This window comes from Fusarium graminearum, chromosome 1 (genome assembly GCF_000240135.3).
Source record: "Fusarium graminearum PH-1 chromosome 1, whole genome shotgun sequence".
In the NCBI taxonomy this organism is placed as follows: Eukaryota; Fungi; Ascomycota; class Sordariomycetes; order Hypocreales; family Nectriaceae; genus Fusarium; species Fusarium graminearum.
In genome coordinates this window covers 4,689,666-4,714,863 of record NC_026474.1, presented here as the reverse complement: position 1 = coordinate 4,714,863, position 25,198 = coordinate 4,689,666, and the positions used below count along the sequence as shown (strand labels likewise).

Here is a 25,198-nt window from a genome sequence, read left to right as displayed (position 1 = left end):
TTTATTGAACCTCTGCTTCAGGGCCATGTCTTTGTAGCTATGTTTCTAGCTTTGAGATCTATCCTTGACATGGCATGGTTATCTTGTTTGTCTTTCAAGACTCATCTTCCCACTCCATCGCTCCAAGCGAAAATTTGTTCAGCAAGGGGCCTTCACCAACAAAGAGACTTGCCATCCTCTCTCTCGGCATTCTCTGAAACATCAGCGCCTTGATCGGCGCATCGGCATGAATAGATTCAACCGCTGCGCACTGCAGCTGCCGTCCTGATCTTAACGAAAACAACTTCATAGTCCCGTTATCTTGTGCTGCAGCTACGGTATTCAACTCTGGGCATACGTCCCAGCCAATGTTGATGTGTGCCTCATTACGGTATCCTGAGAAGTGCAAGAGTGGTTTTGTTGCGCGCGGATTTCGCGAAAGAAACCGTACATCGTAGAGAGCCATTGAGCTCTGTAACCCTGACACGAGAACCTGATACGGATTGACGCTCTTTATATGCGTGATGGAACTTGCATGTTTAGCAAAAGACCATTGTGGCTGTGGCGCACGAAGGTCGGTTATCCAAAGCCTGGGTTGTCGGCCACCAGCAAGCAAGATATTGTGATTCTCTTCTTGGAAATCTTGTGCGAATATCTCTTGTGGAAGTTTCATGGCTTTAGGGGCAACTCTTGGTGCAATGGCCGAAAGCGTCTCGTTTGAGCGTACTTGCAGCAAACCGTTGTTGGAGCCAAGAACGCAGATAAGATCTGAGGAAGGGGGTGCTGGTGTGCTGCTATGAACCATCCATTCATCGTGTAAGCCGTGGCGAACCGATAGCCTTTGGTAATGATTCGCTATCTCATATCAGCAAAATCCATGTAGCAATCGGGGAGAGTCGAAGCGTACTTTCACCAAGAAGCCATCGCGGGCAAGTCACATCCTCAGGATCTGACAGCAGTGGTGAAAATAAGTAAAGGCCACAACTGTGGTCCGGCTCACGAGAGGTCAAGAGCATCTTGTGTGAGGGTCGATGGTACTTGATGGACGACATCTGAGGACATCGTACCATCTCATTTCGGAATGACAGAGCCCTACCAGACGATCTGGTGTCTTCCCGAGAGAAGTGGATCCTGGTTGTGTCGCATTAGCAAGCATTGCAGCTCAGGGGAACTCAGCACTTACGAATCATTCTTGTCTGTAGGAATATAGCTCCCTACCAGAGTTTCCTCGTCTAAAGCTTTGCACCAAGTTAGTTGCTTCATTCAGCCCATATGCTGGATCGATACTCAAACGTACTAGCATAAACAACACCCAAGCCCGTCCTTTCATCTTCACTGGAGACGTAAAAGCATGGCATATTTGGATATCGCTGCCTTGCAAAGCTCGGTGCGAAGGGGACATTGCCTTTAGCTACCAAGCCACTTGCCCATGAAGCAGCACCAAGATCTCCATCTTCTAATTTACCGCGGCCGCGCTCCGCAGCATATGGTAGGCCAACCTCCCGCGCAAGAAGAGCAGAGGCAACTGTATCTTTGGTAATAAAGTGGCGTTTGATGTGGTTTCTTACCAAGTGTGCTCGGCGTTGGACAGATTTCTGGATTTTCTCTTCAACCTTGCGTCGTTTGACAGCGTCTGTGGACCATGCGGCTGACGATGGTGCTGTCTGTGTTTTCTCGATTTTGAAGTACTTCCTCTTCTCTTGGTCTGTCTGAGAGTTAATGTCCCGAAAGTCTCATCAGTCAAACGACAACGCACCAAAATAATAGCCAGGAATTTCACGATTCATGTTAATGATGTTACACAGACGACAACTTCCAACACCCATAAGCCACTGCGACCTGGATATAAATCCTAGTGAAAGGAGAATGTGATTTGGAATGTTGCTACGCGTACAGTCAAAAGGAAAGTATTACTGAAATTAGAACGGAATGTCGTCCAGGACGAAGGAGACGTCCTAGGCGCAACTAAGCATTAAAAGTTCATTGACATGTCACGTGATTAAAAAACATATCTCAGAGACTAAACCGAACAACAGAAAAAAGACTGATCACAATGGATGGGTGCAAATTATTTATTTTACTTGTATTATTAAGTGTCTAATAGACGTTCTAGGGGTATGAAACATTCCTCAGCCACTCCATGAGTCTCAGTACTCGGGTGCGAGTATTAAAGGGCAAATTTGGACGTAGCGAAAGTGAAAAGTCCGGTCGATGGTGCTCCGGGTATATACCATCTTTGTTTACTGAGACTTCTCGTGCTGGGTCGAAACACGCTGAAGAGAGACAACGAAATCCTCGAGGGATCGCTGCTTCTGGTTCTGCTTGGGAGACTTGCCGTGCATGAGGTTATCGAAGCCGGTGCTGCCCTGCATGAAGTAGTAGAGACCACCCATGACACAGAAGACACCGAAAGAGAAAATCCAGATACGGACAACAGCGACAATGCTAGTCTGGCCACCAACGAACCAACCGAAGATACAGAAGAGGGTGGCAAGGATATCGACGATCAGGATAGCGCCAGACAGCTGCCAAGAGGGGATGGAAGACCAGAAGGGACCGTTGGCACGGGTGATGAAGATCAGCCAGTTCTCAGTAAGAGAGATCTCGAGGAAGAGAACCTCATCGATCTTACCGAAGTTCTGAACGATTCCGCCGTCCTCACTGTTCGCCAGCATGGTCGTAAGAGCGATCCAGGTACCGACAGCCAGGACAACACCGAGAAGAACGGACATACCCCAGAGCTTGGGAAGATTCCACTTGACAGGAGTCTGGGAGAAGGGAGCGTTGTCGTAGGCGATAGCAAGGGTGGCAATATCGGCGAAAATGGCGATAAAGACGACAAGCTCAATGTTGAGAGATCGGTTGAGGATGGCGATCCAGAGACCAAGGAAGATCTCCATGTGCAGGGAAAGAGCGATACGGTAGACAACGTAGGCATACATTCTGTGGAAGATTTGACGGGACGTTTTCAAGGCGTCGATGATGGCTCCGAGACCGGGGGCAAGGAAAACGATATCAGAGGCGGATCGGGCGGCATCGGAGGCACCCTCGACAGCAATACCAGTATCGGCCTTCTTCAGAGAGGGAGCATCGTTGACACCATCACCAGTCATGGCAACAAGGTAACCACGCTGCTGGAGAATCTCAACGACGTTGTACTTGTGCTGGGGGAAAACCTCAGCGAAACCATCGGCAGCCTCAACGAAATCGTAAACCTCAGAACCGGGCATGTCACCACCACCACCAAGACCAAGGCGCTCAGCGTTGTAAACGTTGGTACCGAGGCCGAGCTGACGAGAAGTCTCACGGGCAATACCGACAGCGTCACCAGTAAGCATCTTGATGGAGAGACCAAGGCGCTTGGCTTCGTTGATAGTTCGGGCAGTGTCGTGACGAGGGGGGTCAGAGCAGGGCATGATTCCGAGAATCTCCCAAGCACCCTCACCTCGCTTGCGAGCAACACCAAGAGATCGGAAGCCACGGGTAGCAAACTCAGCCACACAGTTTTTGTACGCCGAATCGACTTCCTCAGGGATGGGGTGGTCCTCCTCGACGGTCTTGAGAACAAAAAGTGGGGCACCCTTGACACAGATGATACGCTCGCCTTGAGGGGACTCGACAACAGCCTGGACCTTCTTGGAGACGGGGTCAAAGGGGTGGAAGTCGAGAACCTTGTACTTGGACAGAACACCCTTGGCGCGGGGGTAGAACTTGAGAGCCTTGAGGAAAGCCTTGTCGATGGCATCAATACCCTTCTTCTTGCGGGAAGCAGCCAAACAAGCAGTGAGCATCAGGTCATCGGGCTCAACGCCAGCAACACAGAAAGGCTCAGCGAGAGAGAGCTTGTTCTTGGTCAGAGTACCAGTCTTGTCAGAGCAGAGAATCTCGACACCAGCAAGGGACTCAATGGCGGAAAGCTTCTGGACGATGGCCTGCTTCTTGGCAAGGTAGGCGGCACCGACGGCCATGGTGGTAGTGACGACGGCGGGAAGACCGACAGGGACACCGACGATAGTAATAGCAAGGGTGAAACGGAGGATGTCAACAATGCCATTGGATCTGTAGAAAGAGCTGACCCAAACAATTAGCAGGGTGGCGACGACGAGAACTAGCAAAATTGTTCCTGTTTTGTTGTTAGCATGAACTTATCCGTATCAAGAAAAAGCGGGGCCTTACCAATTCCGTTCAGAACCTCAGTGAAGTGACCAGTGCCACCAGCAGACTGAGAGACGAGAGCAGCGGCACGACCAACGAAGGTGTTGTCACCAGTGGCAGTAACGATAACGAAGGCCTCACCACGCTTGACAGCGGAAGAAGCGTAACAGTTGTCACCATGGTGCTTGTCGACAGCGAGAGACTCTCCAGTGATGGCGGACTGATCAACTTGGCAGAAGCAGCCCTCGGTAACGAAACGACCATCAGCAGGAATGATCGTTCCCTCTTCGACCTGGAGGATGTCACCGGGAACGACTTCAGGGGCCTCGATCTCCTTGAGAGTGCCATCACGGAGAACAACAGCCTTGAGAGCAAGAGTTTTCTTGAGCTCCTCGACGATGGAACCAGCTTGGTACTCCTGAATGAAACCAACACATGCGTTGAGAAGGAGAAGAGCGCAAATGACACCGAAATCAATCCAGTCTTCAAGACCAGCAGCAAGAACAGCGGCAGCTTCCTATATGAGATGTTAGTTGAGATACGGCACGATATATGATGATGTTGAGAAAAAATGGGCCAATGTCGAGGAAAGGTGGGTCCGGTGATTGTGTGTTCAGTTGAACATCGTGTAAGTCACCGTAGCCTCAAAACTCGACGAAAATCGACGGGGAAAAGAAGAGAAAGGGCAGGGGGGGAAAACGAACCATGACAAACTGAATAGGGCCAACGAAGAACATGAGGAACTTGAGAATCATGTTCTCTTGCTCTTCTTTCATGGCGTTGAGACCCCATTTCTTGCGACGTGCGATAACCTCAGCCTCAGTCAAACCAACACGAGAGTCAGTCTGGAGCTGGTCCTCGGGGACGACACGTCCACCGCCGGGGGTGGCCTCCTCGTCGTCGTCGATCTCGTGGCCGTCCTCGGACTCGAGGTCCTCGATCAGGGCATCCATGTCCTCATCGGGCTCCTCATCCTCGGCGACGGGAGCCTTGGGGTTGTGGGTAGCGGGAGCTTGTCCTCGCTTCTCATCGAAGCCGCCAGTCTCGATGTTGGTGTCGAGCGCGGGTGCGCCGACCGCCTTCTCTTCGGCCATGGTAGGTGACGTTAAAAGAGAATGTCGATTCTTAGGTATTGAAGAACGCGGCTATAGGTATGCAGCAGGTATTGAGAGAATAATAGCTGAGGTGGGTGCTGCTGTTTTCTGTTGTTGAGAGAAACAGAGGAACAAGGTTTTTGGGGGGAGGGGGAAAAGGAAGAAAGTGTCTAAGCACCGCACGAAGTTAGGGACGCTTATGTATGAAGCATTCGTGGGTGAAGAGGAAGGGAAAGAAGAAAGTGAGTTGAGGCCGGGCGAGAGCTTCTATTTGAATTCAGAGAAAGATGCGAGAGCTTTGGTTCTTTCCCGGCGAGCTTGCCGGCCCACGCTCTCGCATACCCCTGCCAACAGACTTCGGCCCTGATCAAAATGATGGAGACCCGGTCATAAAGTGGATCCACACCCAAGGCCTGCATATTTCTCCAAGACTGATTGTCTCTCACTCTGCTGCACATGGGCGCCCCTACTCGCTGCGCTCTGTCTTTTGTGGCCCCCCCCTTCACAAGAGACAGAACAGAATGGACCGGGGTCTATCAAACGGGTCCTACGGCGACGCAGAGCTCCACCGCGCAAAGAATTGGATGGGTCTTTCCAAGCCGGGACGGGTGGATTAGGATGGGGCCCATCAGTCACTTCCCACGAGTCTCGCGCAGGTTCCTGGCATGGTCCCTCGCGAATCCCAATATGCCCCAGGTTATGAGCTCCATGCTGTCTCCAGGTACGGCCGGAAGGCCCTTGAGATACAAGCTAGCAACAAACAACCGCCTTTTCTTGCACTGTACGAATTGTGCCAACCTCTCACGGCCCTGCCGACCCATCCCCAGTCGAGCCAGTCCCAGTCCAGTCGAATCCCTCCGTATAGAATTTGTCTGTCATATGTAATAGTACCGCGGTGGCAGACCAGTAGGTACTACAATTGATTTGCTCATGTCGCCATTATGCACTTGCTGAGTGAGCGAATCTGCTGCACGTAGCCCAGTGCCACTCTCCTTCTCGATTATGCGCTCAATTTTCTCCCCGTTTCTACGTTGCCGATTAATGTCCGCGCGACACGACTCGAGATTGGCAGAGAACAGCTACGTATCTACAGCAGATTTTGACAAAGGAAGGAAACTTCATCACACCCTCTTTACATCTTAGCTACACCCTCATCTACCCTAGTCTTCTCGTGTTATTGGCTTGGGAGGAAAGTACATGAGGTGCGACGTGATTACGCTCTTGTAAACCAACGCTACCCTAAACGTACGTACTGAACTGTATTGTCGCATGCACATGAACAAACCTAAGCTTAATGATGTGGTTACTGTCTATCAGTCATACTTTAAATCGTCTGGCTTATGCATATATAAACACCGAAACTTCATCGCTATCACACGGTGTAAAAGTTAATGAGAAATGGGAACGAGATAGAAACCGTAGCCCGTAACAACCAAAACACAACCACAAACCACAAGTACAACAACATTGCAGATCAACAATCAACCTCATGCTAGTATAACAGTAAACAACGCAGTAGAGTACCGTAGCATCAGCGTCCACCGAGGGACTAGAGACAAAAGAGTGCGTAGCGTCTGCACCAGCTAGCACGCCAGCGTAGAAGCTATCCTTGCCGTACCCGGTAGCGTCGGTTGGATCGATTTTTTTCTCTCGTTCTCTCGTCAGAATCGATGTTTTTTTTCCTTCCTCAGTCGCAACTACAATTTTTCTGCCAGGGTGTGCCAATTGGGAAAAGTCCGTGTGCTAGGGTGTGAAAGTATGAAACGTCGGTCGCTGATGCCCCATCGAAATCGACTTGCCCTTATCCTTGTCCAGTAAAGACAGCCTTTCTCTTGTCGAGCTTTTCCTCGGTCCAGCCTAGGTCCTTCCATGCAGGTGCAGAGCACAGTGTGTGGCGGCGCCCAGCGTGGGGAATGGAAACAAGACGGTAATCTCAGCAGTGGAGGAGGTGCAGTGGAAAGGGTTGAACACACTGCAGTGTATTGCAAGTGCAGTGACAGTGCCAGAGGGGAAAAAAAAAGAGATTGAGAGGACCAACCTGCAGATACACTAGACTCAGATGAAGACTCGAAATCTAAAATTGCCCTGGAGATACAGCACAAGGGGGGCCATAACACAAGGTGTAAACAATAGAGGACATGGGGAAATCTGGAAAAAAGTCAATTCAGAGCATGAATCAATTAGCCAGCTGCAATTGGCTGCCTTTGTCTCATATCTTGAACTGCCTGCTCGTGGCTGACAGCTGATGGCTGACAATGACGACTACCAAAAGATACCAAAGGAATCACGAATTAACCCATGTCGTACATGATAGAGGCGATTTGCCTCGATCTTGATGCAATTTGATGCATGGAAGTCTATCCCAAAAACAGAGTACATATCAAGCATACCACAATAACCTGGCTCCTTAGGTTCGACGTTACATGGGTTAGGGGAATGTCCGCGGATTGTACTCTGTACTCCCTGATCTTAGCACTTGTAAAACAGCAATATACAAAAAAAAGTTTCCACCACGGAGCGAGTAATTTTACTTTCCATTATCCAAACTTCCGTATCGTCTCTGCACGTTATGCGCTCTACTAAGAGAAAGTTATTAGCATCTTATTAAACCCATCAAAAACTGTAAAGCACTGTGTAGCAGATGCTAAATCTCATTCAAGACAAGACCCCCGTTGTACAATGTGGGATGCACATCAGTCTCGGTCCCTTGATTGTTTGGTATTGCCTCACTGCCAGATTTTGCCTCACGATACATAGTACAGTTCCAAGCCCCTGCATGCCAGCGTCTGAACCTACAAAGTACAAAGCCCTTTGGTGTCTTATGGCGCTTCCTCTTCACTGGGGCCCCGGTACCTCTGCTGTATGTCATTACCAGTTGTGGTTGTACCTGGAGTCGAGCTTCCCCAAATCCGCTGAGGGATTTTCCTCCATGGGAGAACTTCCTCCCCTCCCCCATGCGCTCTAGGCTGCTTCTTTTCCCGCTCCGCTGTACTGTAGACTGCTGGTACTGGAGAGGATGACGACACTGACTTGTCCATCCCTGGCGGTCAGCAAAATCGCGACTCAAGATACTGGAGAAGGATGGCAATCATGTGCTCCGCTTGGTGAGCGATAGGCCAAAGAACGGATTACCGTTTATGTAAAAGATACTCTCTATCGCCAGCCTTGTTTTTGAGCTGTTGGCTGAAGACCCTTATTTTATCCATTGAGGTTACCCTTGGGGACTCGTCGAGCTGGGTACTGTACACTGTGACTTGAAGGTGTTGATGCGTGATGTTGTACCATGACTCGGTGAGCCTTCATAACTTGGATTGCACAACCGCATTGCATTAGGTGTAGATGATCAAAATTTTATCCCAGTTATTTGCTCGCGTGAACGGCGCAGAACCGATACACGTTGCGATTTGCGAACCAAGCATGTCGTTCAATTTCCCAATTTCCACTTTTGAAACAGGTAGTAGTAAATAACGAAGCGCGATCAAGATGTGACATTAAAACCCGCCCAGTCTGTGCAGCAAACATACAATAAAGTGCATACATATTAACCATACTCTACTCTAATTGCAGCATATTTGAGACCTGCCCCACGCGATCGGCCTCGGAACTGACCAGACTGGGAACTCTGTCTGACAATCTCCAATGAATAGCTTTACAGATCCCGCTCGATGACGATTATGCTTGTCGGTTACTCTACATCATTATCATACTCGATCTAGATTCGCTCGTATTTGGCCTATCAATCATCCGAGGTCCTGGGTTGGCGCGAACACGAGGAATCATGAGGTTATTTCCAATTGTAGCGTTCTTTTGCAAAAAAGGGTCTCAGTCCAGGCAGGGCCGAAAACGGGATCGCCGTGTTTCGATGGGTGGTCATGATAGTTGCCATTCTATGACAGGCAATCGCACGTATCGTGTGCGACAAGCTTTTTGGTCGTGCAGGGCCAAGCCAGGAGGAGAGCGCGCTGCGCTCCCAGGCGCGCAATGGCCTGTTATGACGGAACAGTTCCAGGTTCATATCAAGTAAGGACATCGTCCGGCATCCATCGTTTGCCAAGGCGCAAACGCAAAGTGTGACCGCTGAATGACTGTCCGTGACAGCCATGGCCTATCGCGTTATCGGCAGCTGGTGAAGCTCTGCCAGCCTTGGCAGCCCGGTCTCGAATGGAGGCTAGGGGATACGTACTCTGTACAGTGCAGGGCATTGAGCCATGTGCAATGCGAGATACATACGGTCTGATTCGCGACATGGGTGAGCTTTTGCAGGGCCTCGCCTGGGCTGGATCGGCTTGGCTGACCTGGGCCCGTCTGTAAACGACACCGAGGAGATGAGGTTCAGACTGGCGTTTTCTGTAAGTAAGCTGTTTTGTACAGTACAGTGCAGTAAACACACGCATGAAGCGCCGCTATTGCATCGCAGTAGTTAGCGTCCTCGATCTATCGTGCGGGTGAACGCGGGCGAGGCGAGACGAGGCGAGACGATAGGCTGGAATTGAGATTGGGGTGACAGCTTGCACAACGCTGGTGAACTTTACTTTTACAGTGCTTTCCTTTACGTTGGACAAGCCACCCATGGATCTCCAGCCAAAACGGCAGCCTAGCCTCTGTCTCCAAGCCCTGTCCCAACGACCGGAGCCCTGCCAAGCTTTAGCGTACAAAAATGCGTGCATCAAAAATGCTTGACACAAATACCACGATGTTGCTGAACCCCCGCGGTGCAGGGTTGAGGTCGATTGTTTCTGTCCGGCTTGACCATGTGAGGTATTATTTGGGACCTTTGCAGCTGGCTGTTAAAGCCTTCTCTCTCATGCAGGTGTGCATAAATTTATGGATCCTAGTGCAGCAGCCGCGCTTCTAAGAAAATTTCTAGAAGCCGGTCTTTCCATGGTGACCCTCCTCGATATGCAACTGCTCATCCAATACCTTTTCAAGCCCATGACTTCGTGGGACTTGGCCAGCGATCGAGGGGGAGTGGAAAGGTCTTGTCGCCTCCTCGGTAAGCAGCCAAGCCCAAGCAAGTTTCCAGGCCCGTGTTTTCCTTGTAGCGACAAGAAAGCGAAAAAGAAAAAAGAGGACCCTGCGAACCCCCGTCAGCTTCAGGGCACCCCAGGTCGCGCCCCAGAGTCGCCAATAAACACCCGGACACTCTACGTCATTTGGATCATCCTTTTCGCCTTTTAGCTCGACGAAACAGAATCAAACGTTTAAGAGTAAAAGAGGTGAGACAGTTGGTGACCAATAACACACGGTACTTATGTCTGGCATGGCCTAATCCAAGTCACATTTCAGGTCAGCCTCTTGTCCTTTGCCCTTTTTTGCGTGGATTTATTTTCTGGGTCTTGGGTCTGGGTCTGGGTCACCTTGTAGCTTGTCGCATCCACTCTCCATCGGATTTGATGTGGGGGTGCATGTTTGTGTTTAAAACTGGGGGACATGGTGGCCATGGTCGCTTAGGTTCGCTTTCTTCCGCGGCTTTTTGGCAGTTTATCGATGTCGGCGCTTTTGACCCGCGATATCCGTTCTCCAGCAAACTCAATGCCCACCTCGCATTGGTCGGCTTCGGATTTCGCTGGCGCCGTTGCCGTTGCCTCGGTGTGTCTACTGGTGAGTCCCCACAGGCAACTCGCGGTGTACACTCGTTTTACCAGCCACTCTCTCGGTCAACCCTAACTAGGTCACTGACTACCGAAGACGGGGGTTCGGTAAGTCCTCTTCTGGTCATGAACTTGTCCAGTTTGACATATCTTGAGTCGCTGATGGCGGGTCTGTCTGTTCTCTAGAGAGTTCCTTCACCGCACTATTTGCCGCGCTTCGTTATAGCTGTTGCTAATACTGTTGCTATTACTGTTACTCCTGTCGATTCCAGGTCCAGCATCACATCCAAACGTTTCACCGTTTCACCGTATTACAAGGTTCTCTAAGAAGCGGTCACTATATGCTGAAGCTCTCAGTCATGTACCGCAAGCCCCGTGTATGTTGTTGTAATAGTTTACGGAAATCGTTACTGAACCTAATATCCGATTCCTACCTTGTTGTTTCAATATGCCGCCACCTTTGTTTATTTGACACATCCATTACCCTACGTCTTAATACGATACTACTATATTGTATCCATGTACTGTACATATCTAACGTACATACGTACCGCGCAACAAGAGACAGCCGGTATTACAAACGGGGATATGAGATTCAGCACTAGACAGTTTCTAATCCGTTGTTCCCACTAAACCGCCGACAAGCCAATTCAGGTTAGATGTAACTATCTGAAATATTTGCATCATGCGCCCTGCTTAACTGACTGAACATTGCTGTTCCGTACGTCCTGTAGCTATGTGCTTCCAGAAGGACCCGGCCTGTCTCATCGCGTCGCATTGAATCGAACTCTACCCAATCCCCTTTCACGGTTGATGCCAAGTAACGAGGCATTTCTTGACTGCATATTCGTGCATCTTCCCCATCTTTGCCCGGTTCTGGGCGGATCCGGGGTTGCCCGGGAGGCGTTCAGTCTAGGAGGTTGGTGGGCATCCTGAAATTTGTCTAGAGAAACAGGACAATTGGCCATGGCTGCAATTGGCCACTTGATCGTATGAGGGAATTGACGACCTTGAAACTGTACCAAGCAAATAGACTCGACCCAGACTCTTCCTACAGCACTGCTATATCGCTCATGCTGCTGGATATTCCCGTCGCTTCACCTGTTGGTTGACTCAATGCATTGAGATTAGCCATTTACGGGTAATGCCCATGAGCTTATTATTAGACTGGCGCTGACTTCCTGCCTACCTTAGTAGGTAGCATGCGGGATATTGATGACGGGAGCTTAATGTCAAATCTAGAAGCAAGTGTCGACACCATTCTATTGGCTGCACCTTGCACATCGTGAGCTGTGCTCTCCAATCTCCAGTTCTTCATCCCGCGGGAGACAACTTATGGCGCTGGCTTGTTCTCTTCCATCCGCCTCACTCTTCTTCATCATACCTATCTCAGACAAAATCCAACAGCGCTATCAACAATATTGCTTCGGCCTTCATTTACCCAATTCCCTTGGCAACAGTGCACGATTGCGGAGAGATATTTCCTTGAACAGCCAAGCTTTCTGTTTAGTCGATTCAGGGACCTACGTACGGGCATATGGAGCAATCGCGGTGCTACCTCAGCTAGGGATGCGCTGTGTTGATTTGGAGTCCCAGCCTCCGCTCCAGCTTTATTCGTACACACGTACGGAAACTCACTCCGCCATAGTCTGGGGTACGACTCTTCATGAAAGCATGGACTTCTTCCTACTCGCTCCATGACCCTGCACCGCTTTGCGCCTTGATCTGTCATATTTGACACAGAGGTAAACGATAGACTATTGATCACCGATAGTAAAGACGGCCAATGTCATGCCATTGTCCTTTCACCTCCGCCTACAGAGTTTGTTCGAGTACGAGTTGGCCTATCGATCAAGCCATGGGTAAATCAAACTTCAAGAATAGCATTGCAGGCCCGGCATGATACACAAACGTCAATGTCGCTGAGATACTTGGACACATTGGAATTGCCCTATCAAAGCCCCGATCTAGTCATGATACATAGCACCACTCGCTCCTCTGCATGTCTCACACATGCTGCTGAACTCCTTGAACCGAAGGTGTCGTCGACCTTGAAAAGGACCGCTTGTTCTCCAAATCCAAACCCCAACAACCCCAAAGAAAATGCAGGGATTTTCTCCTACCTGCATTAGAAGGACCCGCTTGTACCGATCCAAGCGATTTGGCTTGCACGAGACCTTCGGCACTCATGGAGCCGCTACTGTACCATTGGCTAGCCTCGAAAAACATCCCACGCTCTGTCTGAGTGGCTTCACGATACAGCTTCGACTTCGCTCTCAACCGCACCGTACAATGTCAGGGTTCATCTAATTAAAATATCATATTCCCACGGAAGCTACGGCTGCCGTGGTTACTGAGAGCCAGGTATAATCCAGCATACGATAGTATAGACTGTTATCGAAGCCTCACCGGAGGCGGCGACGTGGCTAGGGCTTAGGACCGATAACTCTGGTTTGGTGTCAACTGGAGACTGGCACGGTGCTCTCCCACCCATGCTCCACTCCTTTGGACGCTCGTTCCTGATATCCACTTCTTTTCCCTTCCACTAGCAATAAACTTAGTTCACTTGCTAGCCGCGACTGGCCGTACTATGTACCATGTCGCATGTCTCCAAGGTCCCAAGGTCCCAAGGTCACAAGTTCCACGGAGTTGAGTGCCCTGTCACTGTCGGACATTGCTTCCCTCAAAACAGAGAAACACTAAGCGCCCCAAGCTAGGAGATAGAGGCTCCAGACGCGGGTTTTCTTGGTTTCTTTTACGTGTTTCTTGGTTGGCTTCGCCAACAGTCCACCTGTTATCACTTGCGACTGCCAAATTGCCTCGTCGTTGGCTTGCGCCGGCAAATGAGGCTCTCGCATGCATCGTCTTAGCAGCCAGCTCCTCATGGCAGTCCCCACGACTGCCCCCGTATACATCTAGTATCCTATCTATCCGTGCCGTCATTCCCGAATTGCACCTTCACCTACTACTCTGTAGATGCCTGTATAATCGCGAATCGGCAAATGCACTAGGCGTTTTGAATATGATGTCAGTGCTGCTCTGAGTCTGGGGCTCTGAAAGGAAATTAGACTGGAGAACCTGTTCAACGGCTGGGGGACACATCACTGGCATGGCATGCTACCTCAAGGCAGATATTAGTGTTACCACAGTACAAAGTACATCTGGCCTGAAACGAATTCGGATATCCAACAATGGTGTGTCCGCCTTTGGTACAATTGGGAATGGCGTTCACGTTGCAGTAATATCGACAGAGGCATGTTAAAATTACTGTCCTGGCAACATGGCTGCTCTCTATCTCTCTGATATGTCTGAGACAAGCCAGTGACCCTGTCAGCGCACGAGGCCTTGGCATATTTCATGACAAGTCGCACAGCAAAGGTAGTATCGAAGCTCCGTCGCGACCTGAATAACACACAGCCGCGTGCCCCTTCTTCAGACCGTAACATCAATCTATGCCTAGTCCTATACAGTACAGTATGTGAGGCAGACCGGGATCAGTCCGTCAGTGATCGACGATGGATGAGACTTTAGCGGTCAGCTTCCGATAGTGCTCCGTACCTTTCTTCTACATATCATATGTACAGAGTATGCATCTGTCAAAAAGGAGGCTCCATTTCAGAAAGGCTCCACGAGTCTCCAAAGGTTGGCGCGAGATTTGATGGAGAAGAATCCATTCTCGTCGGCTTCATAGAATATTTGGCTAGCCTAGTAAAGAGGAAAAATTGGAGCATGCTATTGAATCGTGGATGCACGGATCCGAATTTTCCAGAGGACCCTGCATCCCATCGCAACAACAAATTCACTCATACAATCAATTCCAAACCATCTATGGATCAACAAACTAGGAGATGATATCACGTAAGTTGTAGCAGATGTTTGCGTACTGCCACGCTGCATCCGTGTTGAAACGGCATCAGAGTCGCAATGGTCAAGTGCGACTTTTGAGTTGTGACCAACAACATCACGGAGCCGAAGATATGGACGTGTGTGAAAGCTAAGCATATTGCCAAGCAAGTACCTATGTGGACATCCTTGAAGCTGTCTTGACCGTCACCTCCCAGGGCGTTGCGCCCGGATCATGGCAGTTCAATACCCGGCCTGTACAGAATCGCGAGGCATCAGCTGGCCCCGACCAACATCTGCGCATGTTTTTATCTCTGTTCACCATTCCTGAGATATTACAGAATGCAGAATACTCGGTGTCTAGTCATTTCGGTCTCTCATCGCTCCGAGCATGCCAAGATTCCTCAAGTCAAGAGTGGCCGGTTGATGAAACATATTTCCGGTCATTAAACGAACTATCACAACCACGATGTCACCATGATGTTTCGTTTCTGCTACAAACATTGTGATACGGCCAAGATGGACGTGCGCATGCACACGGGAGAGAACAGAGAGCAGAGAGCAGAGAATGCGCCTGTCTGCCATGCGACTCTCTTTTTCGCACTGGACGACGCTGCACGCATAGTGCAACTTGCCGTCTGACCGGAGGCCGTCATTATTCACCATAAGTATGGCATAGATTGCCAGATCTTGTGAGCGGCGTTGCGCAATGCTTGCGCAGCCATGCGTGGTATTACGCGTGTGGTCTTGGCTTACCCGTCTGTTTTCTTTGTCTTGCTTGTTACTTGTCTTGCTGCAAGAAAGCTGTTGTCGCAGCAGGCCTCTACTTACCACGTTTGTGTTCCGTTGCACAAACAAAGTACTGGCTACTAAGTCATCATCACTCGCATATCAAACTTGGATTGCTGATGCACCTGTATTTCCAAGGACTAAATGCGCCTCAATAGCTGACGACGTGTCCCATCCGCCAAACTTGGATTTCTCGAGACGATCTGTATGCAGTTGCTTCACGATGAAGGATGATTTGGATTCCGATTGCGATTGCGTCGCATGTCCATGGAGATACATTTTCCCCTATAGCCAAGACGATGCGTTGATCATCCGAGATACCAAGACGGCGCCTACCGATTTTCCATGACATGACCATCAATAGTGCTTGGCTGCTTGGCACGGCTGTTTACTTCCAAGACTCTGGGCGCTTGGCTTTTGATACTTGATGAGATCTAGACTGACGGAAGAATTTGAGAATTCGCCCATGCCACAAAGATACATATATGCATGTCGAGTCTGGGCGACAACATTCCTCATTGTCTGGACCGTTACCGAATGGCGTTGTAATTGAATTGGCGTTAGTTAGTAATCGGGTCCATCATTCTTCAACGCAATTGCTTTTCGAATTGGGCGCTGCACTTGAACAGGCTCCTCTTGGTATGAAACTATACTATTACTACTGCTACTACCTAACTTGCTCCTCTGCACTACTGTACAGGAATTATGGATGACCTGCATGCACAATCAAGGGGCTGACCAGATTGTGGCTCCGTTAATTTCTCAATTGTTTTCCGTATCGTGGCGGCCGATTGAAGGAAAATCCGCGGGTATGGAGTAAGATTGCAGCGCGTGCCTTGGGCGTGGGTTTTCTCTAGCTTAGCTATAGCAGGACGGGATATCCTTCTGGTTCCAGCTCGGAGTCTTTACTGTAAACTGATACGTTTCGATGGGCTTCTGATTGGCATGCAGCGGGATATTGCACTGGATCCAAACTGTGGATGAAGGGATCCGCATCACAATTAGTTCCTGCTTAAACGGCTTAGTCTGATATGTACCTGCATATTGAACAAGACAAAAACACTGACCGACAGATATCCGTATTCCAGCTGCTAATTTTAGGGTATCAAGATAATGCCCAGGTAAGTAGCACGTAGCAGCGGTAAGTCAACTTACCGACTATAATATCTGTCTTTTACTATAAGTTCAGTCGATACAAGACCGCCTTGGATGCATTTGTTGTGGATCATGGATAATACTACTATCTATTCTGTCTGGGGGGCTTTCATTATCTACGTGCATATATTGGTAATTTCAATGTTGAAAAAGGGTAGCCAGTCAACTGAACTGAGTCACTTTACGTACCATGTCTCAAACACCAATAGCATGAATCTAATAAACCAAAACCAAAGCTAAAATACATGTCCCGAACAATAACTACTGCTATCAGCCTCTATAGGTATCCATATCAACATTCATACCTATGTGAATTGCCTACGGATACCTAGTACCTAGTCAGGGGAAAAGAAGCCTCGCACTATACCCCAAACGACCCCCATGGGGGTTCCAGAACCTAGCGCAACCTTGTTACGATGCGTTGGCCAAAATCGTGAGATGATAAGGTAATACCAATATGTATTGAATAATAGCTTGATGGGAAATCTCTCGGTCAATTGCTAGTCAGGACCACCAGCCCCCCCCCCCCAAATGCGACTTGGGGGAGGAATTTCGTTGCCTGCCTGTCGATCCTTGCGTTGAAACAATCAGAGTAACACTGCCATGCATTAACCAACCTCAGCGCACTCAACTACCGACGGTGGTGATGGTGGTGGTGTTGTCGATCGTCGTTTCCATTCTGTATGTCACCGGGTGGTGATTAGTTCAAGACTCGAACCGTCGTGAAATGATTAATAGCCCATCTTGGCATGTTCCAGTTTGGTCATGGCTCGGAGAGAATGCGGAAAGGCTGGACTGTCTCTGGCTCTTGTCCAAGAGGCGGTGCGACGATCTGTATCGTATCGATGTGATGCTAAGGTCAGCTGAGATTGGGAATGCAGGGAGATGAGAGCCCGTTTAGGAATTGTCGAGATTGATGCCATGGCTGGCTTCCTGTTCGAGGTTGATGTGTGTAATTGTTGCTGCAGGGTAAATCACTCGACGGGGTTGAGTTGTGTTGAGTAGGTAGTATGGCGAAGTTACATGCTGTTGTTGACTTTTCGAAGCAAATGGCATGAATAGCCATATTCTTTCAACTTGTATCAGTGTATTTAGGGAGATCTAATGATGTGACTTGGCCAGAGTTTTGTAGACATGCGATTTGGTTCGGCGGCATCTGGTGTTTAAGACCAGTTGAATTTAAGACAGGACATTTTTTCTTATTTTGGCCAACACTTTTCAGCACAGAATAAAACGGAGAATCAAGGTGATACAATACATAGTGAATTCAATTAACTGATGATATTCTATCATCGTCTGGAGAGTAGGCTCGTCCAAACTTGAAAAGACAAAGACCATCTTCCGACCTGGATCTCGGAACATTGAATAGGGATATAAACAACCGCCGTTTCTTACTACGCTTAACTAGAACGAGAAAGGGTCTTTCTGGTGGTATATCTCAATGTACAGCCGGTGAATGGGAGCTTTATAGCCTCTTCAGCTTGAGCTGTGATTGAGTTCCCTAAAGTCATCCCACGGCATCATCACTTAACCCTCAAGCTGATCGGACTGGCAATTAACGACTAACTACAACGCACTCCGCTAGAAGGACAACATCTAAAGGAAGGTATATAAAGATAGGTACAAAGAGGGTAAATAATAAAGTGCTTGCAGCACATCTGTCCATCAGATTTGATGTGTCATAGCAAGTTGACTGCTTTGTCTACAGCTAAGTTCGTGATAGCGGTAATCAGTCTCCGGCTGTTACGCTATCACAGGTATAATACAAACACCCAGACAGTTTATGTCGGTCACCTTAATGCATGGGGACTTCCATTGGGGGAATGCCTATACGCACTCTGAATGATTCAGAGATGTGTTCCACGTCGACTACCCTGGAGACGGACATGAGAAATTCAACGTCAACACAACAACGTAGGTAGTCATGTTTATGTATCTGGTCAGTATACAATGATGGCAAGAGTGGAAACTGTTATAATCGATTAAATCATGTATGAGGCCTCTTTATTTCAAATTTCTAACCTAGATTGTCATTCATCAATAAATTAAATTGCAAACTAACATCTTGTCGTGCCGTCAAACTCGGGGCTTTCTCACCAAAACTTCATTAGATAGTAAGAGTAGAGAGAAAAGAAAGACGCGAGTAGGTTTTCGCATGTAGTTGGAATATATTGCAAAATTGCGTACGAGTTTGGCTAGGCATAACAGACTCTGCTTAAGTCTTAGTTCACGAGACATCACAATAGAAAAACTTGTCTGAAACATCAAATAACTTTTCATGCGTGTAGCCGACGAAGCTACGCGATCGTCTGATCCTCATTAAACAATAAAAAAACACATTTGACCACCTCTACGCCTATACGAAGCCGGCTGGCTGCCTGCTTAATGCAATGCAAGAAACCGTATTGCAAAGTCCATTCCTTGGACGGCACTTTTTGGAAACAAATTGCCAACGCCATCATCCCTATGGATGAGAGCAAACATGGGAATAAGTAATAAACCGACAAACATCCTCCCATCTCAGTGTCCGGGGTATCATTTAACGAACTGTGTGTATCCCTCCCATGAAAAGCGTTCTTAGTTGGTTGGGTCAGGGAATGAAAACCCAGCGGGAAAGTTAGGCATGCCGTTGGGCAAGGTGCCAATACCAAAGGGGAACGAGGGATTCGAGCCCTGTCCTTCTTGCGGAAGATCACGGTGATCATCTCGGCGATGGTGGCTACCGCTGTTGCTACCACTATTGCTGCCGTTATCTCGGCTTCGGCGCCATCGAGAGAGGTCCTCGTCCCGGTTGCGAGTTGACTTAGGCCCGTTGCTACCACCCTTGTCTGTCTGCATGCGCCGGCTGATGGCCTTGGATGATACTCCTGCGCCAATCTCAATATCGGGCTCCTCCACCGACAAACCACTCTCAATCGGACGCCCACCGCTACCACCATAGGGTGCGGTCACCATCCATTTGCGATCGGCTTCCGTCAACTTGTGGATAGGGATAATGCTGACACCTGTCGAGTAGTCGCTGCAATCCCGAGGACCAAAGCCAACGCCCCAGCGAGTCTGACAAGGTTAGCTCAAGTTATAACAAAAGACAAAGAATAGAGATACTTACACGAAGAGGCACTTCCAGGTTACGGGAATCCTCAGTACCCTGCTTGGCGGCGACAGCGTCCTGTCGGCTTAGCATCTTGACGAATGCATGTCGCTTGTCCTTATTTACGATGCATGTCTGCACAGTACCAAAACGACCGAAGATGCCGCGCAATTCACTCTCGGAGCAACTAGTTTTTATGGTTAGTGTATTTCGCATATCATAGAATCGAGCAACACCTACGTGACACCGCCAACAAAAAGCGTCCGGCTAAAAACTTTGATGTGTCCTGATGGAAGGTTTGCATCGTACTCAACCCACTTCTCAGCCGGGCCTTGATCGTGAAGGGGAGTTTCGCTTCGACCTCGGTGACCGTGAGGGCTACGCTGGCGATAATCAGCCCCACGGCGATCATCTTGACGGCCACGGTTAGGAGAGTCACGTCCGTAGTCTAGGCGATCACGTCCGTTTCGAGGCGAGCCACGAACACCACCCCAGCCACGGTCGGGGGATCGCGAACGAGAGCGTCCATTATATCTAGGAGACCTTGTATGACCGTACCCTGGCATGCGCGAATCGTCTGGCTTGCTTACAAGAGAACCCCATGCAGACTGGGCAGGAGCAGGAGAGTTCTGAGCATACGGCATAGCTTGCTGAGCCGGGGGAGGGACACCGCCTACGGCAACGCCAGTCATGCTCTGGATCAGAGCGGGAATTTTATCAAATGGAACGCCTTGGTCAGCCAGCGCCTTGATCAACATGATCTGCTGCTGGGCTTTTGGATCAAGACCAAGACCAGGGGCCGCAGCAGCGGCTCCAGCCAAGGCCCCATTGAGCGGGTTAGGAGGCGGGTTACTCGGATTGTTTATAGGAGAGCCTCCATATCCATTTTGGGCCGCCATATGGGGCATACCGTAGGGCATGGATGGCATGCTCACAGGCTGCGATGCCGAAGGATACGATACGGGCGGCATGGCAGATGGCACTGGCTGAGGTGTCCCAGAAGCAGGCATATTATACGATGCTGTAGGAGCCGGCACAGGGGGGTTAGCTGGGGGCGCACTTGTGTTTTGACGAGCGATGTTAGCTAGAGCCTCAAGAATAGATGAACCACTGGCAGCCGGAGGGGCAGCAGGTGCTGAAGGAGCGGGAGTAGCAGAAGCGCTGCCTCGAGCTGAACCGAGGGCGTTCGCAGGTGGGCTGCCAGGAGGAGTTGTCGACTCATCTATAACATCACACGTGTTAGACTACATGCTTATACCAGATAACGGAGCATTGCCGCATGAGCGTAAAACGCCGGGCGGAAAGCTACTTTCGTGAAAAACGTACTTTGTTGTGGTGCGTTGAGCTTTTCTTTGAAAGACTCGAGCATTGGTGTAGGGAATGTCTGACCCTTCTCCCAGATGTCAAGGAGTTTCTTAATCTTGTCCTACACAGTGGACTATGTGTGAGTTACGATCCAAAATAATAGTACGGAGGTCAAATATGTCAAGAAGCGAGATGGATGCCCGTAAGGGCGCTCTGCAAGGTGCCCCACGATGATCGGTGTATGGCACTCGCGAATTGCCAGCTACAAGGGTAATTGTCAAATATGCGTACCTTTTGTTCTTTGGGGGCGGATTGCAGGATGTCATTCATCAAAACAGGCATGAGTTCTGTCACTCGGTTGACGCCAGCGGCGTAGGTTCCATCCGGGGCAGAGCTGTCTATTGCCTGCGCCTGTGCCTTGGCTTGCTCGAGCCATTTTCGGGTTACAGAGTCTACGACGTAGAGTACCCCCAACTTGTGTGTTCCAGGTGCCTTCTTGAAGTGTGTGAAGATTTTTTGAATAAGGACTGATTCAGACTGCAAGGATAGGCAGTTAGTATTTGGTTGGATTGATTTGGCAAAGCAACATATCAATGCTTGTTATAGTCTTACCTGAATGTTGGAAACACAAAGTGATGTCAAACTGGTGATGCGAGATCCAGATACACCTGGTGGTTTTAGGTTGAGCATGGCCTGAAGACCAGCCTCTAAATCCGCGACAGCGGAAGCCATGATTGTTTGATTTGGGTTGGATTGCTGTGATGCAGTGTAGGTGTGTTGTTTGTGTTAGACTGCAGTAGTCAACGAACTACGCGCGATGCCTTAAGATGCACTCCAGAAAGGTCCAAGAGAGCAAAAGTCCAGAAGTAGGCGTCACCACCTGCGAGAGAATGCTTGCAGCACGGAAGAGGAGCAAAGCGAGATAGTAGAAGAAGAATATGTCCCCCAGTGCAAAAAAATCTTTTGCTGATGTTCAGGTACGAAGAAAAAGCTTAAGCGGGTCCTTCCTTTAGTAGGTGGGCGGGTAGAGATTTCTTTTTCTTTCTCTTTTTTACGCAGTCGCGACCGGCGGAGAAGTAGTACGAGAGCAGCCCAACAAATAAGGTAGGTACGTAGGTTATCAGCTGAAGATCTGCGGCGCAAAATAATACGAGCGGATGCAGGCCTCAAGAGTACGATACGGTACGACTTGTGCGAGATAAAGCTCTTCTACTGTTTGTTTGTTTGCTTTGCGTCAGAAGCGCGACGAGCGAGTCACAAGATTGTGCAGCGGCAAAAAGAGCCAAGCCAGACCTAATAGGTAGAGATAAGACTGCCCTGTCCTGTCCTGTTGGACAGATTTATCAGTCTCGGAGACAAAAAGTCGAGGAAAATGAATAAAAGCACGGGAAATGGTTTCTGGCCTAGCAGCACAGAGAAGTTGTTGTTGTCGTCGTCGTCGTTGTGAGCTCGCTCCGATGAGGTGATGTGATGAATGTCGCGACCGGAGGGCGATGATGGAGTGATTGATGAAGTGGGAGGAGAAAAGCTGAGTCGAGTGACCGTGACAGGTGGGGCAGCCCTTTTAACTCTTCCCTGTAAGCCAAAACCCTCTCCCCGTTCCGCTGCCAGTTTATCCGGTGTCAGAGGAGAAAATCTTGAAGCTGACAGAACATCAGAGTCACGTGAATGTGTTTTACACGATAGCCTTTCTTTTGTTTTGTAGTCGCTGACTTTTGGACATGGAATTCACTTCTCAAGAGAAATATCTACTACCTAGTCACTGTTGGTTTGCTAAAGTTATTCAAAATTCGAGTACTTCTTTGTTTAGCTCTCATTATAGCCCCTACAAGGTAGTAGCCCTTCACTTCCTTTGTCCGATATTTTATACCCGTGCTGAATCCGTATCAAGTTCCATTAGTGTGCGATAGAACCTTGACCAACAGAAACAAACATGGTCAAAGACCATTCTCAAAAGGAAAGCAATCCCGTTTACACAACGTGTACGTAAAAGAAAGTAGTTAAAAGCACAAGCCTTGTCTAAGCGCCTCTACAATAAGTGAGTCTTTCTATGTATCAAATCCATCCTACAAGCCGTAGGCGCCGGAACTTAGAAGCGGTTGGTGAAACATATAGCTAAATATTAATAATAGAATCCTGAAGTCCCACGGTACACACGCCATGGGTTTCAAAATACATGACAAGAATCGAAAAGAAATGCCAAGCTACTTTATTCCCAAAAGACTGTATCATGAGGGAGATCACAAGTCAAGAATAACCGATGTTGGTGGTTCATAACCAGCCGAGGTGACCGGGCGATCGGAAATACCGAGTTGAGTGCTTGAATGAAATGAACAGGGCACAACCAAGGCCTTGCAGTCTAAGTGTGGAAATCATTATCCTCCTCTCGAGCTCATCGATGGCTATCAAAAACCTTCGGATGACCAGTACGGTAAGTGAAAACATCGGCTACCCGGTGGAATGGAAGCTTCGGGACTCCGAAGTTCTGCGGCGCTCAACTCGGAGGCCCGGCGATGGGGCATGGTAGTTTCCAGGCGTCTTTACTAAGAAGTTGGTTATGCTATGCTAACTTGACCGCTGAAGTGAGGCTTGATACGAATCAGAATAGTTCCTGATCCATTGATTTTGCACCCTGAATATCCTCTGTCACACCCTGGGATGTATCTGGCTCTAGTATCGAGTGTCAATATTCAACAACCCATCCTAGGGTCTGACGTCAAATTTTAACAACTGCCAGCATGACCGAGGTCCCCCGAAGCATGAGCCAAAGAGAGAGATCCATTGGGATGCTATCTCCACTTGTTCAGTGGAGTCAAACGATAATATTCTGCAGTCCATACGGTACATTATCATGAACCAGGGAAACAAGCGAGTAAGTGAACAGCAGTTCCGGAGTTGTCATGATGGACGTGGACTCGACAACGAATGTAAACAAACAATAGGCAATATGAGTAGAACCTTGTTGGATAGGTGTCGAATTTAAATTTGCGGTACTTTAACTCAAGTTAGGTTCTGATACTCACTTGTACAAGACACATCCATGGTAAAGAGATACTGAGTCTGGTGCCGAGATGCAGCCGTAAGCCATCTCTCTTTTGGTTTGAATCAGATCGAAGCTACGCAGGACTAGACCTGTAGATTGGTTGGTTGGGGTCCCATCCTTTTTATTTCTTTGTTCGGCCATTTGGGGGAACGGGAGGGCTTGAACTTGAAGGCATCGAATTGGAGGAGGCCGGAGAAGAGAGACAAGGATTGGACTGAAATTTTGGGGCTCGCAGGTTGGGGTGGCCCCGCGGTAAATGCTCCTCCTCAGCAGTAGCTCAGTTATTTTTTCCTGGCTTGTGCAACCTCATCAAAAGAAGAGGACAGCATGGCAATCAATGGATCCATCCGATAGTTTGTACTCTCTAGTATGTACCTTGGTAGCTGTGCTCTCCATGTGTATATCCGATGAGGCACTCTGAGCTACTTTGGAGGGTCTGCTGGTAACACTAAGTTTTAATAACATCAAGAAACATGTATTAGCAAATACTAACTCTCAGCAAGCAATTGATGACGGAATGATAGCTAGGCATGTTAAAAAGAGGGTGCTGTGCTTTGCTGTAGCGAGCTGTAGCGAGCTCTGATGTGATGTAATCTACTGTACAATTGCTCTCAGATTAGTTTGCACAAGCTGCACTGAACCCAAAGTCAGCTCTCCAAGTGACCTCAATGACAGTTTAGCTAGGTAAGAATGGCTTGAAGCTCTGAACCTGCCCCGCAGAGGTATACCATCTACGATACCAAGCTACAGGTACCTCTAAGTTGTCAACATGTCGTCTTCATGGCAGAGGCAAAAGAAAAGAAAACAACAACGGTTGTCCCCAGAAACGACACAACACCCCTGGCAAGCGAGGCAGAGGCACAGAAGAGAAAAAAAAAAGTGTTAGCCGACCCCCTGTAAGTCCGTCAATGTAGAGGGAAAACCGGGCTATCTGCCCCATAAGTCCCGCTCCGCTTGATGCTTCATCCATCCATGACCCCCCCGTACCCCCGGTCCCCGAAGTTCAGAATGAGACCTAGCCTGGACGGTTAAGGCAAAGAGGTAAAGGTACTCGCAGCTAAGGTAGAGCCAAGGTGAGAGGCAATGTCACAGTAAGGTAATTTTTGTGCATCCCTCAATCAAGTCTCGTCCTGCCTGCCTGCGCCTTTTTTTG

At 49.0% G+C, this 25,198-nt stretch overlaps 5 protein-coding genes across 5 annotated transcripts; 2 read left to right on the top strand and 3 right to left on the bottom strand.

Moving 5' to 3' along the window:
- Window positions 1-94: 94 nt before the first annotated feature.
- Window positions 95-1,766, bottom strand: FGSG_01426 (uncharacterized protein; the record flags this gene model as incomplete). Its single annotated transcript, XM_011318927.1, has 5 exons — window positions 95-834; window positions 887-1,110; window positions 1,163-1,217; window positions 1,277-1,684; window positions 1,736-1,766. The coding sequence occupies 5 exons, from the start codon at window positions 1,764-1,766 to the stop codon at window positions 95-97; spliced, it is 1,458 nt and encodes a 485-aa protein (XP_011317229.1).
- A 281-nt stretch (window positions 1,767-2,047) lies between these two features.
- Window positions 2,048-5,228, bottom strand: FGSG_01425 (plasma membrane ATPase; the record flags this gene model as incomplete). The annotated part of the gene is made up of 3 exons (XM_011318926.1): window positions 2,048-4,102; window positions 4,156-4,651; window positions 4,839-5,228. The coding sequence occupies 3 exons, from the start codon at window positions 5,226-5,228 to the stop codon at window positions 2,220-2,222; spliced, it is 2,769 nt and encodes a 922-aa protein (XP_011317228.1). The 3' UTR covers window positions 2,048-2,219.
- Window positions 5,229-10,052: 4,824 nt separating this feature from the next.
- FGSG_11951 (uncharacterized protein) lies at window positions 10,053-10,406 on the top strand (the record flags this gene model as incomplete). Its single annotated transcript, XM_011318925.1, has 1 exon — window positions 10,053-10,406. One exon carries the CDS (start codon window positions 10,053-10,055, stop codon window positions 10,404-10,406), a length of 354 nt encoding a protein of 117 aa, XP_011317227.1.
- Window positions 10,407-10,715: 309 nt separating this feature from the next.
- On the top strand, window positions 10,716-12,951 carry FGSG_11950 (uncharacterized protein; the record flags this gene model as incomplete). The annotated part of the gene is made up of 8 exons (XM_011318924.1): window positions 10,716-10,817; window positions 10,874-10,927; window positions 11,092-11,196; window positions 11,554-11,639; window positions 11,853-11,926; window positions 12,017-12,104; window positions 12,130-12,473; window positions 12,563-12,951. The coding sequence occupies 8 exons, from the start codon at window positions 10,716-10,718 to the stop codon at window positions 12,949-12,951; spliced, it is 1,242 nt and encodes a 413-aa protein (XP_011317226.1).
- Window positions 12,952-19,183: 6,232 nt separating this feature from the next.
- FGSG_01424 (uncharacterized protein) lies at window positions 19,184-21,734 on the bottom strand (the record flags this gene model as incomplete). Its single annotated transcript, XM_011318923.1, has 6 exons — window positions 19,184-19,663; window positions 19,716-19,884; window positions 19,938-20,919; window positions 21,024-21,123; window positions 21,294-21,539; window positions 21,615-21,734. 6 exons carry the CDS (start codon window positions 21,732-21,734, stop codon window positions 19,184-19,186), a joined length of 2,097 nt encoding a protein of 698 aa, XP_011317225.1.
- Window positions 21,735-25,198: the final 3,464 nt, after the last annotated feature.